Here is a 13,903-nt window from a genome sequence, read left to right on the forward strand (position 1 = left end):
TTTATAATACCCCATTGTTGGTGACCCTTCCTGTTTGGTTTTTGTTGATGCTGGGGATTAAACCCAGAGTCTTACTCATGCTAAGCAAGCACTCCCCCTCTGAGCTACACCCCAGCCCATTTAAAAAAGAAAGGAAAATCACCCAAGGTACTGAGGTTGGCCTTGAACCTGCCACCAACACCCACACCACCATCTCAGCCTCCCAAATACCTGGGATTACAGGTATATGCCACAACACCTGGTTGACATTGTCCTTTATTTCCATTAGCAGAGTAATTTACCTAAGGTTAGCCAATCAGTCAATTCTGGCTTCCTTTGGTTTGGCGTACTGAGGATTGAACCCAGCGGTGCTACATCCCCAGCCCTTTTTATGTTTTATTTTGAGACAAAGTCTCTCTAAACTGCCCAAGTTGGCCTTGAACTTATGATTCTCCTGCCTCAGGCTCCCAAGTGGTGGGATCTTTTAAGAGTTTTAAATCTATGATACTTCAAACCAAATTATTTAACTGAGTTAGACAGATTATTTGCACATGTATATATGGATAGATGTGTTATGTACATACATATGTATATGTATGTTTTATATGTTATGTTTTACATGGCCATGAACGAGTGTGAGGAGAGGGACAGTTAAAGATTATATGCTCACTAATGCCTACATGAATAACGGGTAACAGCGATTAGCAAATAGTCATGTTCTATTTACTCATCTATTTTGTTTTTATTTATGTTTAAACAACACTGCAGCAAATACAACACAAAGCTCCTTCACCTTAAGAAAAGCAAACATTTCCATTTCCCCATGCCTTCTGGAAGCTTGCCAGTCTCTCTTCCACACAGTTGCAGCCAATGAGTAAAGAATGATTTTAAGCAGGTATTCTAACATCCACTGAATTCCCATTACTTATTCAAAGGCTTCCCCACTGTGGTTTTGGTCCAAGTAAGTTTGCACAGAAGGAACCCATTTCATTTAAGGATGTCAATTGTCAAAGCGGAAACCCTCAAAGAACTTTCTGCAAAACATGTAAATGAGGACCCAAGTTGCAGACTGCTGGGGAAGAAGACTGGCTTGATGAAGCTAATGCACACTCTGAAATAGTGACTCACAATGGGCTCCTGATGGAATCACCTGAGAAGCCTCTGAGCCCTACCCCAACCCAAGTGAATCTGAAAGGCTGCGGGTGGCGACGGGGGCAGGCACTGTACTTTCTTTAAGCTACTCCAGTGATTCTACTGTGCAGCTGAGGTTGGTACCCATGGCTCCCCAATATTTGATATGATTCCCCCAAGGTTTACTAAATACACAGGGTGAGACCAGTACCATTAGCGGCCATGCTGGCCTTCCTGGGAGGATGTGGGAGGTGATCACAAGTCAGTTGATCCAAGGTCCCAGTTTGCTAGGGACTGAACAGTTTCCAGGAACGTGGGACTTTCTGTGCTAGAACGTGGACAGCCCCAGGTAATGGAGGATGAAGAGCCACTGGGGGAGCAGCATTCTTCATCTATAGAGAAATGGTCCCAGGAAGGCCTCCTGCAAACCCTCCAGCATCATAGCTTCCTGCCTGGGCTCTGCCAGTGAGGGTGTCCCCACATCAACGACCTCTGACCTGGGAGCAGGCAGTGTTTAGATGGCGCTGCTTTCTCAATGAGAACCCAGAAAATGGGTCTCCAGAGTGGCTAAAGAGCCAGGGGACACCAGAATGGAGCCCAGCAGCCACTGTTAAGCTCCAGATTCTGGCATCTGGTTAACTCCACCAGCATGTGTTATTTTCCATTAAATCCTGATTGCTGGGTTGGAGGTATGGGTTAGTGGTAGAGGGCTTACCTGGAGTTCACAGTTCACGAGGTCCTGGGTTCAATTCCCAGCACCACAGGGGGGGAAAAAAAAAAAACTTGGAAAACCTAGAAAGGCTCAAGGTATTGGCCAGGCAGCAGAGTAGAGGGCCAGCTGTCCAGCACGGATCTCTAACAGACCCTTGAGGAGGAAGATGGGCCAAAGGGAGGCAGGAAGGAGGCAAAGGGATGGTCCCTGGTGGGAGGAAGGATGAAAATGTGCCCCAGGAACCCACAAAGTGATGCACTTTCCTCTCCCAGGGAGCCAACCATGGTCCCTCCCTCACGATGTCCTCACAGCAGCTGTAGCAGGCGCCCACCCATGGGGGAGGGGGTTGCTCCACACTCACTCTGAGGCAAGTCCTCAGCTCTGAAGACCTTCAGGCAGAAGTGGGCTCCTCGAAGGGCCACACCAGTCGGCCTGAGCAGATTGCCTTCGATGTCCTCCTTGTCTTCAGAGGGGTCTTTTCTCTCCAGCTATAAAGCAAGCCAAACATGATTCCTCCATGAGCTCTCGGGCGCAGTGTTTGACCTTCCTTTTCTAAGAGCTCACCCTACCATGTTAAGTGAGGTGTCTCATAAGACAACTTGCTCTGGAACATTTTTCTTTTCTTTTTTTTTTTTTTTTTTTTGGTACCCAGGATGGAACCCAGGAACACTTAACCACAGAGCCACATCCTCCAGCCCTTTTTTATATTTTATTAGAGATGGATCTCGCTGAGTTGCTTAGTGCCTCATTAAGTTGCTGAGACTGCCTTTGAACTCGCGATCCTCCTGCCTCAGCCTCTGGAGCTGCTGGGATTACAGGTGGACACCACTGCGCCCAGCTGTTTTGCACATTTTTCTGCCACAACACTGCCAGCCTTCTCTTCTCAAATACACAGGGTGCTGACACCTCCCAGCTCTGAATGCTCTTCTCATTTTTTTTTCCAGGAAGCAGGGCTTTTTTCTGCAATATGGAGGAAACATGCTTTGCCCACCTGCCCCAGACATAAATCATTACCACCCAGGAACTGCCCAGGGGTCCTCTTGTGGACCCCTTCCAGGGTTCTAAAGACAAACCAGAACCCAAAAAATTCTTTCTTCCCTTAAACACACCCATATCATTATTTACAGAATTCACTTTTACTGGTATCAAAAATTATACTAAAAATTTATCACTAAACTAACTTTATTATATTTTTCCTCTCTTAAATTTTTTTTTGTTAAATATCTTCACTGTCCCGGGTACTCCTGCTTCCTATTTTCTTGGTGTACACTGTGTCCTTATCCTTTATAGGTTTTCTGCACATCTCTTGGCACCTCTAGTGACTCTCTGCTCAGATTCACTCTCCAGTCTAGGCTGCATGCCCAGCTTTCTGGACCTCAGACACCTGAAGCCTGAATTTACGGTTGCTCCTTTCTCTTCCTGGTTCCTCATGGGGACTGCCACACTTTTCTCTCTCACTTTCTCCTTTGATTTAGAACTTTGCCTATTACCACATCCACATGATAATGATATAATCTGAGGCAATAATATTCAGGTTGCAATATCATGGAGAGAACGATCTCCCTTTGCAAAAAGAAAAATACACACATATTTTTGAGAAAGGCAGGTGAGAAGATATTGATAATGGCTCTCTCCAAGTGGTAGAATTATGAGTGAGCCCTTTTTATTTACACTTTTCTACATGTTGTACAGTTCTCATAATTATCATGCATTCTTTTAAATCAGAAAAAAAAAATTAAGCTTCAGGATTTTCATTGGGTGCTTCCACCACCAAGCAATATGTGAAGGGCTGTGAGGAAGACCCAGGGAAAGGTACTCACAGGAGCTTCATCTCCAGGCCCCAGCACACAAAGGCTGGCTTTCAGGTAGCCTCTGGCCCCAGCAGAGAAATCGTCAGGGTCCGAGAGGAGCAGCCACTTCCTGAGATAGGCATGACCTAAAAGAGAATGATCAAGAACGGGAAGACCCAAGACTGCAACTTGGTCCAGAAGCCCAGGATGGATCGCATACAGTGCGATAAAGGGCTCAGCCATGGCAGGAAGGGAAAGGAGCAAACCCTAGAATCCCTTGGGCTGAGAAACCAAGAGCTCTAACACCAGGATGACCAAAGATGGCTCTCTATGGCATGCCACAGTCACTCAATAGGGCTGTCTCTTCCTGAAGAGAAGACTTAGCTATTCATAATCATGACATGGTCCACCTGGGTGATGTTGGCAAGTAAATAAATGTCTCAAATTTGTTTTTTTAAGCCTAGAATAATCAACTTTGAGCATCTACGTAGATCAGAAGTATTAACAGAAACCTCTATAAGAGGCAAAGCTAAACCATTTTTAACCTCCTCAGAAAGTGACCAAATCAGAGAGAGAAGAATCCCTGGACTTCATCACCCAAATGACCTGCCTCTATCTGAGGTGACCCTGGGCCCCAGGACCTTCCAGGTTTATCATCCCTGAATGGGCCATCTGACACAGGTGGGGGTTGCATCTTCCTGAGGGCCTGAAGGCTTTGCGAGGAGGATGCAACCCCTGCCTTCTCTTCCAAGAAAGCCTCGCCTCCATTCCAAACCCCCCAGGGAGGGAGAGTGAGCACCCAAGCAAGTGTCCCCAAGCAGCCTCCAGAGTCTCATGCAAGGACACACCAAAGGGGTGAGAACTCACGGGGCTCTCTGTAAATGGTGCCCACGTCCATCTGAAATCAAAGGAAACACAAGTCAAACTCTTGGCACTGAAGTGTTACAGCATGGTGCATTCAATGAAGCCAGTAAAGGGGTTGTTTTTAAGAACTTTTAGAGATGCAGGAAAACGTCATGTGACACTCTATGGAATATATTTGTTATAGAGTTAGGTAAAGTATGTTAATGCCCCAAAAAGAAAGAGGGAAGGAAATACCCAAAATAGCACCTCTGCTATCTCTGAGGGGCTTGATTTGTTTTTTTCTTTCCTATATTTCATAGTGTTCTTTTTTAAAAAAAATCATAGATTATCAAGATGTTGATAGTAGGGGAGGTTGAGGGGCAATGGAAGGGCAAAGAGTACACCTGAACTTTCTGCACATTCCACTTGATATTTTTTAATATTTGTTTTTTAATTATAGGTGGACACAATATCTTTATTTTATTTTTATGTGGTGCTGAGGATCGAACCCAGTGCCTCACGCATGCTAGGCGAGCGCTCTACCTCTGAGCCACGACTCCAGCCCCTCCACTCAATTTTTCTGTGAACATAAAACTGCCCTCAAATACAAAGTCTGAGCCAGGCATGATGGCACATGCTTGTAATCCCTGCAACTCGGGAAGCTGAGGCAGGAGGATTGTAAGATCAAGGCCAGTCTCAGCAACTTAGTGAGGCCCTAAACAACTTAGTGAGACCCTGTCTCAAAATTTAAAAGGCTGGGAATGTAGGTCAATAGTAAATTGTCCCTGGGTTAAATTTTTAGTACTCCACCCCCCCAAAAAATAAAATAAAATTCGAAGTTTTTTTTTATCACAGATTAATAACTAGAAAAAATATCTTTCTTGACCCATGGATTCTCAGAACAAGAATATAAAGACTCAAGTCTCAAAATAATTAAGATTTCATTTGTTACATAATGACTCAGACTCAAACCCACTCCTTTAAAGAAATGCCTTACCAAGAAATTAGATTCTGTTTTTCTAAAATCTTGTGGCTACTTCCCAGAGGAGGGGAGGGGGTCATTTATTTGGATAGCAGAGGCAGGTTAAAATAAGTCTGCACTCTTTCTTTCCTTTTGATAAATCCTCAAAGATTCTCAAATAAAAACATCAGTGAGAAACACACTAAATGACGTCGCAGCACCATGCAGGTCTGTCTCACTTTATGCAATTATTTTTTGCAAGCTGTTGAACCATCCTCTGGGACACACTGTGCTTCTGGTACTGGGTTCCCAGAGGTGGACTGCTCCCTTCTGGGCTGCCCAGGACAAATAAGCAGGCTGGGGCTCCTTCCCCCAGGGCCCTCAGCTGAACCCCAGTCCTGACCCACCGTGAAGGTGAGGTCAGGGCAGAGAGTGCCAGGTTGCACAGTCCCAGCATTGGCCAGAATTGGGTGGACGCTGCCTTCCCAGATGTAGAGACAAATAGGAACTAAAGAGAAGAGGCTTAATTCTTCCTACTGGAAATAAGGGAATATTTTAGCTCTCCTCTTTCTGTCATACATTTTACCTTAGAAAACCAGTAAATGTAAGTACTTTATCTGTTTGAAATGTATCTTTCTAAAAACTAACTAAGCATTTTATAAAATTTATGATATGGAGACTAGACATCTTTGTCAAGGGCATCTTCTCTTTGAAATGTAAACATCAAGGAAGAAGGTCCTCCTACGGCCCAGAGGGAAGCTACCGGCCTGACTTGAGTGGGTGCCATGCTCCAGGCTGTAAAACTACCTCCTGTCTTAAAGATAGGAGTTGGAATCCTGTTTCCTCCTCTGGATAAAGTAAATTAGTTGACACTGATGGTCATTATCCACCAAATCTAGGATGAATTCTGTGTGCCCAGCAGTTCTACCTAGTTGTCTTATTTGAGGTGTTCTACCTCCAAGCCGCATCCCCAGCACCCGGCCTGCCATTATTATTATTATTATTATTATTATTATTATTATTAGTTTTTTTAAACTTTGAGGCAGAGACTCACTAAGTTGCCCAGGCTGGCCTCAAACTTACAATCCTCCTGCCTCATCTTCCAAGTAACTGAGATTACAGGTGTTCACCACCATGCTTGGCTAGTTATTGTTTTTCTCAAAAGAATGAAAATGTAATGGAAAATATGTAATCTACTGGCTATATGAAAGGATGAGACTCGTTCCTGTCTTGGTAATCTCTTAGCAGATGGCCTGAGATATTCAGCCCACCCCAGTTAATGCTTATTCAACAATGAAAGTGTCCTACTTCTCTGCTACCTTTGTGGAGAGGTTTTCTGAGTTGGGAAATCTGATGGGTTTCTAAGGGGAGGGGTTGAAATCTTCCCAACATGGACCCAGGAACACAGGGTCTCTGGAGAGCCAGCCCCTGCAGGTAACCCACAGCACCTCCAGGAACACAGGTAAGTGAAAACTGACTAATCGCAAGGAAATGAACAATTACCCGGAACTCCCCAATGAGCGCATCTGTCCGGAGGGAAAGGGAGTCTACCACCTAGGAGGAAAGAGCAGTTAAAATCCACACCTATGAGTGAAATTGGGACTCAGACAGGGTTCAACCCAACAGCTCTTCTCTCCCAAATAAGAACAGCCAATAATGAGCACTTACTCTAGTCCAGATTGTTCTAAATGATTCCCAAGAATAGTACTCCCAAGAATAGTACCCTGACTAGGCACTCTTATTATCCCCATTGCACAGTTGAAGGACTAGAGGCACAGAGATGACAGGACTTGTACAGAATCACATAACCACAAGGGCAGAGATGGGACTCGGGTCCAGATAATCAGGTGCCAAGGCCCGCATTTTAACCACTAGAATATACCACCTTCCAAGTGGGAGAAGACTCAAGAGAAAGAAAATATTGGCCAAAAGCAGGCCCATGGACAAACAAAATAAGATGAAAACCAAGGCGTCCTCTACAACCAGAGGTTTCCCACCTGAGACCCCTAGGGAAGGCCACAGCTGAGGTGTGTGGGCGCTCCCACGCCCAGCAGAGGCTGGCTGCGAATGGTCCACATTTTCCGGGTGCCAGACTTTAACCCGTATCTCTCTCACACACACACATACACACTCACACTCACCAACAATGCTGACACGCATGCACACTGAGATGTGCACGTACACACACGGACAATGCCTCGCACGAACACATGTGCACACAGAGCCCCGGGGAGAACGCTTGGGTTGCTGAGACTTACTGTGATAAAGATGGGCTCATCAAACAGCTCCAGGGGAGAGTCAAACACGTTGAAGAAAAGAGTCTGTTGGTCCAGAGAAAAACCGAGACAAATCAGTGCCTATGACCCCACAGGCCAGGCAGGGGGAAGATCAGTACCCAGAGGCCTTCGAGCCTGGGAGTGGAGCCCACATAGGAAATGAGGGCTGAGCTCAACTCCATGCTGAGCTCTGGGAATCTGACAAAACCCCACAGAGGGTGTCATCTCAGGCACAGCCTTACAGGATGACAGGGACATGGAGTAGAGAGACCCTGGGCAGGAATAATAGCTGGAGTTCTTCTCCAATTCCTGAACCAAAGTTAGCACCTCAGGTGAACACTCTGAATAAACTGCTCTGGGCTCCCTGTTTGGAAGACCTACAAAGGTTCTGGCCCTAACATTGCCCAGTGTCTCCCACCTCGTTGAAGAGAGGGCTGTTTCCCTTGTGGATCCGAGTCCTCTTGGTCTGCCCGGCAGCCGTGACCTTGACCACAGGTCTGATGTTCACTCCCGGCAGCTGGCGCCCCTCGATCACCTGGACTCTGATCTGAAAGTCAGCAGGGACCATGAGAAGGAAGAAGGGAGAAAGTGTATGAGGCCACCCACCCTCTGCCCTGAGAGACACAAATCTCAGGGACCAGCCGGCTTCTTGGAAAGACTATTTAAAATGTTTTAGGAAGAGCATTCTAAGAACAAGCATATCTCCTACCAAGGTCCCTTGCATCTATAAAATCCCATAGTTACAGAAGAGCCGCCACGCTGCCCTGCGTAAACCCCCTGGGATCCCAATGGGAGGGTGGGAGTAGTCCCACTCTCTTCATTCAGCACAAACCCCACCTGAGACCTTATTGACACTGACATTTTAGAGATCTGAACAGTCCTTACTGACAATTCCCTCAGAAGTCAAGCTTACGAATTGAAGTGACTCCATAAATAGTCTTTGTTCTTTTTTCTTGTGTGTGTGCGCATGTGTGTGTGTTTGTCTGTGTGTGTGTGTGTGTGTGTGTATTCATGAAGATTGAACCCAGGGCCCCACAAATGCAAGGCAAGTGCTCTTCCCCTGAGCTATTGTCCCTAGGTCCCCAGCTCCTGTTCTTTATATTGTTAGATGCAATGCTTTTTTTTACATTCTGAGACATAAATTAAGAATTTTTGCCATTGAACTGTAAGTGAATGAAGAATTCAAGAACATCTGTACTTCCAAACATTAGATCGAGTATTTTAAAATATTGTTTTAAAATATTAAAGTAATTTTCATGAAAAAAGAAGGTGTGTATTGGTTCCACTTTCTAATCGACTGTTATTTATTAACTCTTCTTAAAAACCGCATGTCATGGAAGGACAGATTATCATAGCAATAAGAAAGTGGGTGAGTGATTTTAAGGTATTTTCCAAAACCTTGGGCCTGAGCAGAGGCTTGTTCTGAGGCCCCGAGACTTGAACTTCCTGTTCAGCAGCTGCCCAGGACCCAGGGAGAGCAGATTCCCACCAGGAGGCCCTCATGGTCCCAGAAGCAGCTCCCCTGAGGCTGGACACACCAGCCAGGCGCTGCTGATGGGTTAAAGCCATCAGGGTGCCAGAGCGCCCCAATCACCTGGAAGTCCTGCTGCTTATCCGACAGCGGCTTTCTGGATGGGGGTGCACTTCTCTTTCTTTTGCTCCCCGGGTGGTAGGGGGGAGGATGGGAAGGCAGCTTCCTGGGGGTGGTGGGGCCCCCCGGGCCTGGAGTGCCGCTCTGGTCCAGGAATGGTTCTGCTTCATCTCCTGTGAGCCCCTGGTCCTCCGTGTCCTCCTCTCCTCCTGTGTCTGGGAGGACAGAGCCCCAATGAGCTCTGGGTCCTCTGGCCCTGCCCTTGGGACCCAGCCCAACAGAGGGAGGACCCAGAGAGCACGGGCACTGAGACCCACCGCCACCTGCCTGTGCCCTCCCTCTCCCATCATAAGCCAGGGTGGATGGGTAGGAAGAAGAGAGGCTGCCAACAGCCGAATCCTGAGGCTACCAGTTCAGTTAGTCCACAGGAGGAAGAAAGAATGGCCCTGGCCCTCCCCCAGCTCTGCAGAAGAGCCGTCCAGCCGCCTCATCCCACTCCAGCGGGCTGGCATCAGTGTCCGGTGAGACGGTTACAGGTGGTAGGGTCTAGGATGGGGACAGCTCTGGCTGGCATCTCACCCGTGGGGACCAGCCACTTCTTTCCAGAATATCTTGTGTCCATGGTGCTGTCACTGAGCAGGGACCAAGTCTCGGCCCGGCTCTGTCCCCCACCTGGCACATGAGCAGGGCACAGCCCCAGAGGAGGGGCAGGAGGGAGCCGAGTGAGGGAAGACCACCTACTGCACCCCCAACCCCCACCCCGCTTGCCCCCCACCCAGCTCAGGGCAAAGCTCAGTGTCCCTCCTTACCACCTCTGCAGGCAGGACTGACACCCCAACTGGCCCAAACCTAATTCTATCTCACTCACCTCAGGGGGGTCCCAGAGTCTTTGGGGCCCTCCTCCTCCCCCTCCTCTACCATTCAGAACACCCTTCTTCCTCCCCCTGAGCCTCTTCCAGCTCGAGTCCAGCTTGGACTTCTCAACCCAGTCCAGAGTGGTTTCCCATCTTAGCTCGGACAATGCGGGGCCCCAGGAAGATGGCCCTCTCTGCCTCCTTCTCCACAGGGCCCTCCACAGGACTTGGCTTCCCAGACAGGCTGAAGACCCAGCCAAAGCAGAAACTGCTCCGGTTTCCATGCTGTGCTGCCTCGACCCTTCTTCAAAACAGGAGAAACTCCAGCCTCTTCACCACTGGCAAATGCACATGGCCCGTCTCTGTAGCTTCTGCCCTACGCCAGCAGGCTGACCACACAGAGGCCCTGCCCGCTCCCACACCCGACCCCCCCTGACAAGCCAGGCCCTCTGGCCTGGATCATTACCCGACAAGCCCCCCAGGTAAGAGAACTGAGGCAGGCCCAGGACTTAGCTAATTCAGCCTGCTCATTCCACAAATGATAATCTGTAGGCCCAGACAAGGACAGCGACCAGCTCAAAGTCAGTGTCAAAGGCAAGACTGGAACTCATGTCCCCTAATGTTATCCCAGGATTCTTTCAAAGAAAAACTAGCTCTTGGGTCACATGTCATCACTAAAGGCCAATTGGAGCTAGGAGAGGGAAGCACTAGATTCTGGGGAGCAGGCGGGGCCTTAGGTATAACCTGGACAGACCTCACTCAGTCACATACACCTCAGAGCTGTGGACTGCAGAGGGCCCACCATGCACAGCCCCTGCCCTGGGCAGCTGGAGCTGGGAGGGTGTCTTCACACCACCCTCAGTAGCACAGAGGAAGTTATGCCTCCTGCCCCATCTCTCTGCACGGCAGAGGCAGCTCTCAGAACTCCCCACCCACCCAAACCCTCTCCTCTCCACGCCTGGGCAGCCCCAATCTGGGGAAGGCAGTGAAGGCTGGGAGGTCTCTCTGCAGCCCCACCACCCCAGGCTTGGGTACCCCTGCTGGCCTTCTTGCCGGGGGCCCTGTCACACAAAGGATGGGCTCCTCACCAGCCACCATGTCCAGGTCAGGCAGTGTCGGGGATGGTTCCAAGGGAACAGGGGGTGGGAACAGGGGCACAGCTCCAGGGAGTGGCGTGTAGGACACCTGCAGGACCAGCGAGGCCTGGAAGAGACGGGGATGGGGCAGCAGGTTAGTACGCTGGCCTCAGACCACTGCCCTCCTGCATCCTTCCTGTTTCCCGCATCCTTCCCCAGGGAACAGGGCGCTGACAAGGATCTAATCTGCAGGGAATGTGAAAAAGCCACCCCCAAGGACCCATGAGCATAGTCAGGTAGTTATGGGCACAGAATCTGGGGTCAGTTTCTAACCATTCGGGAGCTAGGTGAACTTGGACAAGATATGCAATCTCCCTGTGCCTCAGTTGCCTTATCTGTAAGGAGGGGTAGTAATAGCAATAGCAGCTTCTTTATGAGGGTGAATGAGGATTAAATTGTAATCAGGGATCCAACTTCTCTTGCAGGATTTTTCAAGTCTTAGGAAAAACTCCCTTTAACCATTCTGCTCAGCCAAGGACCTGCCCTCCTTCTCCATAGACAGTTCAGCTCTGCTCTACTCTACTCAGCAGGAAGCCAGCATTGAGAGGGTCTTGGGCTGCCACTCACCTTGCTGACTCCCGCCCTCCTAGAGCACACCTGCCCCCACCACATCCTCTGCTGAAAGGAGAGTAACTAGTGGCACCATCCACATCAACAAGGGATGATCATCACCGACAAGCCCCACAGAGGCAAGTGAAAGAGGACCCACCTCAACCCCACCCTGAGTCCCACACTGTTCAAAGGAGTCCCTGAGCCCTTTGGCAGGCACAATCCTAACAGACACTCCAGCCTCACGCCTCCCAGGCCAGCAGGGGCCTGGCTGAGCCTCTCCCATGCCAGTCTCCTGGGGCAGCCATCTGTTTTAATCCAAGTTATAAATACTCTGCTTAAGAAAGTGTGGAAACTAGAGCACTCACCTAGCATATGTGAGGCACTGGGTTTGAGCCTCAGCACCACATAAAAAAATAAATAAATAAAGGTATGGAGTCCATCTAAAACTAGAAAAAAATTTTTAAAAAAAACAATAATAGGGATGGGGTTGTGGCTCAGTGGTAGAGTGCTTGCCTAGCATGTGCAAGGTCCTGGGTTTGATCCTCAGCACCACATAAAAATAAATAAATAAAATCCAAAAACAACCCACAATAATATATTCAACCTACAGACAACAATGAATATTCACGGTGTATGCTTGTAATCCCATCAGCTCAGAAGGCTAAGGCAGCAGGAGGATCTCAAGTTCAAAGCCAGCCTCAGCAACTTAGCAAGGCCCCATCTTGAAATAAAATATAAAAAGAGCTGGGGATGTGGCTCACTGGTTAAGCACCCCTGGGTTCAAATCCCCAGTACAAACAAACAAACAAACTTGGAAAGTATAGAAACCTTAAAGAAGAAAAATAGGCCAGGTATGGTGGCTCACACCTGTAATTACAACTCAGGAGCCTGAGGCAGAAGGATTACAAATTCAAGGCCAGCCTCAGCAACTTAGCAAGACCCTGTGTCAAAATTAAAATTATTAAAGGGCTGGGAAAGCAGCTCAATGGTAAAGTGCCCCTTGGGAAGAAGGAGTTAGGGCAAGGAGGAGGAAGAAGAGGAAAGAGAAGAAGGAGAAGAAGAAGAAAACTAATGCATAAGAAAGAAATTGTCCATAATTCCTCCACTTTCACAATTTGACATCTTTCTCTCCAGTCGTTTCAAGCAAATAATGTACAGCTCTGCTATATTTAAAAAAAAAAAATGCTTTTCTTCTGCTTAGCGTTAAACAATAAGTACTTTCATGGGTTTTGGCAAAGTTTTTATAAGTGTTTATTGATGCACGATCTCCCTCCGAGTGGCTCTAGCATAGGACAGTGGACATCTTTTCTGATAATATTAGGAACACCCAGAGTTCCTGAGGCAAAGAGCCCTGAGCTGAAGATCTTGGCTGAAGGGTTTGATGTACGAGGTCTCATGCTTACACCCTCCAGGCTGGAGCCTGGGGAAGGGCATCCAGGCAAATTTAAAGCAGGACCGTAGGAAGCAGGGTTCAGAAGACTGAAGGTAGACACCCTAAGCAACTGAGACCCTTTAAATCCCACCATCCGACGCAGGATCATAACCCGCCCTGCAGATTCGTGAGCCACCACCAGGTGTCGCCACCTGAGCGGACAGCACCAGCGCCGACTGCTTCAGCAACTCCTGAGGAAAAGAACCACCTGGGTCGGGGGAGGGATCGAGGGGAGGGATCGAGGGGAGGGGTCGAGGCACTTCATTTGCAGGTGGAGCTGGAGAATAGCCTGTTAAATGAAGTAAGCCAATCCCAAAAAGCCAAAGGCTAAATGTTTTCTCTGATTAATGGATGCTGATCCAAAATCCCCGCCCCCCCACACACAAGGAAAGACTGGAGGAACTTTGGATTAGGCAGAGGGGAGTGGGGGAGGGGAGGGGGCATGGGGTGAGAAAGATGGTGGAATGAGAAGGACATTATTACCCTATGTATGTGTATGATTGCACGAATGGTGTGACTCTGGCGTGTATAACCAGAGAAATGAAAAGTTGTGCTCCATTTGTGTACAGTGAGTGGCAATACATTCTGCTGTCATGTATATCTAATTAGAACAAATTTTTAAAAAGGAGGAGGAGGAGGAGGAGGA

The 13,903-nt window shown here is 48.2% G+C and overlaps 1 protein-coding gene across 17 annotated transcripts in view; it reads right to left on the reverse strand.

Annotated features, from left to right (window-relative positions):
* The window catches only part of Dysf (dysferlin), a 207,386-nt gene that overhangs the window by 141,874 nt on the left and 51,609 nt on the right, over positions 1-13,903 (reverse strand). For 8 of the 17 annotated variants that reach the window (XM_046432407.2, XM_046432400.2, XM_046432402.2 and 5 more), the window contains exons 5-13: positions 11,226-11,340; positions 9,863-9,955; positions 9,287-9,498; positions 8,111-8,239; positions 7,675-7,737; positions 6,920-6,970; positions 4,480-4,510; positions 3,643-3,758; positions 2,184-2,310 (exon numbers count right to left, since the gene is read on the reverse strand). In XM_046432407.2, the coding sequence (XP_046288363.1) occupies positions 2,184-2,310; positions 3,643-3,758; positions 4,480-4,510; positions 6,920-6,970; positions 7,675-7,737; positions 8,111-8,239; positions 9,287-9,498; positions 9,863-9,955; positions 11,226-11,340 (937 nt within the window). Of the gene's footprint in view, positions 1-1,321; positions 2,078-2,183; positions 2,311-3,642; positions 3,759-4,479; positions 4,511-6,919; positions 6,971-7,674; positions 7,738-8,110; positions 8,240-9,286; positions 9,499-9,862; positions 9,956-11,225; positions 11,341-13,903 lie in introns of those variants that run through there. The other 9 variants (XM_046432413.2, XM_046432409.2, XM_046432411.2 and 6 more) reach the window with 2 other exon arrangements.

The sequence above is a fragment of the Marmota monax genome, unplaced genomic scaffold (assembly GCF_021218885.2).
Source record: "Marmota monax isolate L192 unplaced genomic scaffold, Marmota_monax_Labrador192_F-V1.1 WCK01_AAM20220418_F8-fsc00106, whole genome shotgun sequence".
NCBI classification, from domain to species: domain Eukaryota; kingdom Metazoa; phylum Chordata; class Mammalia; order Rodentia; family Sciuridae; genus Marmota; species Marmota monax.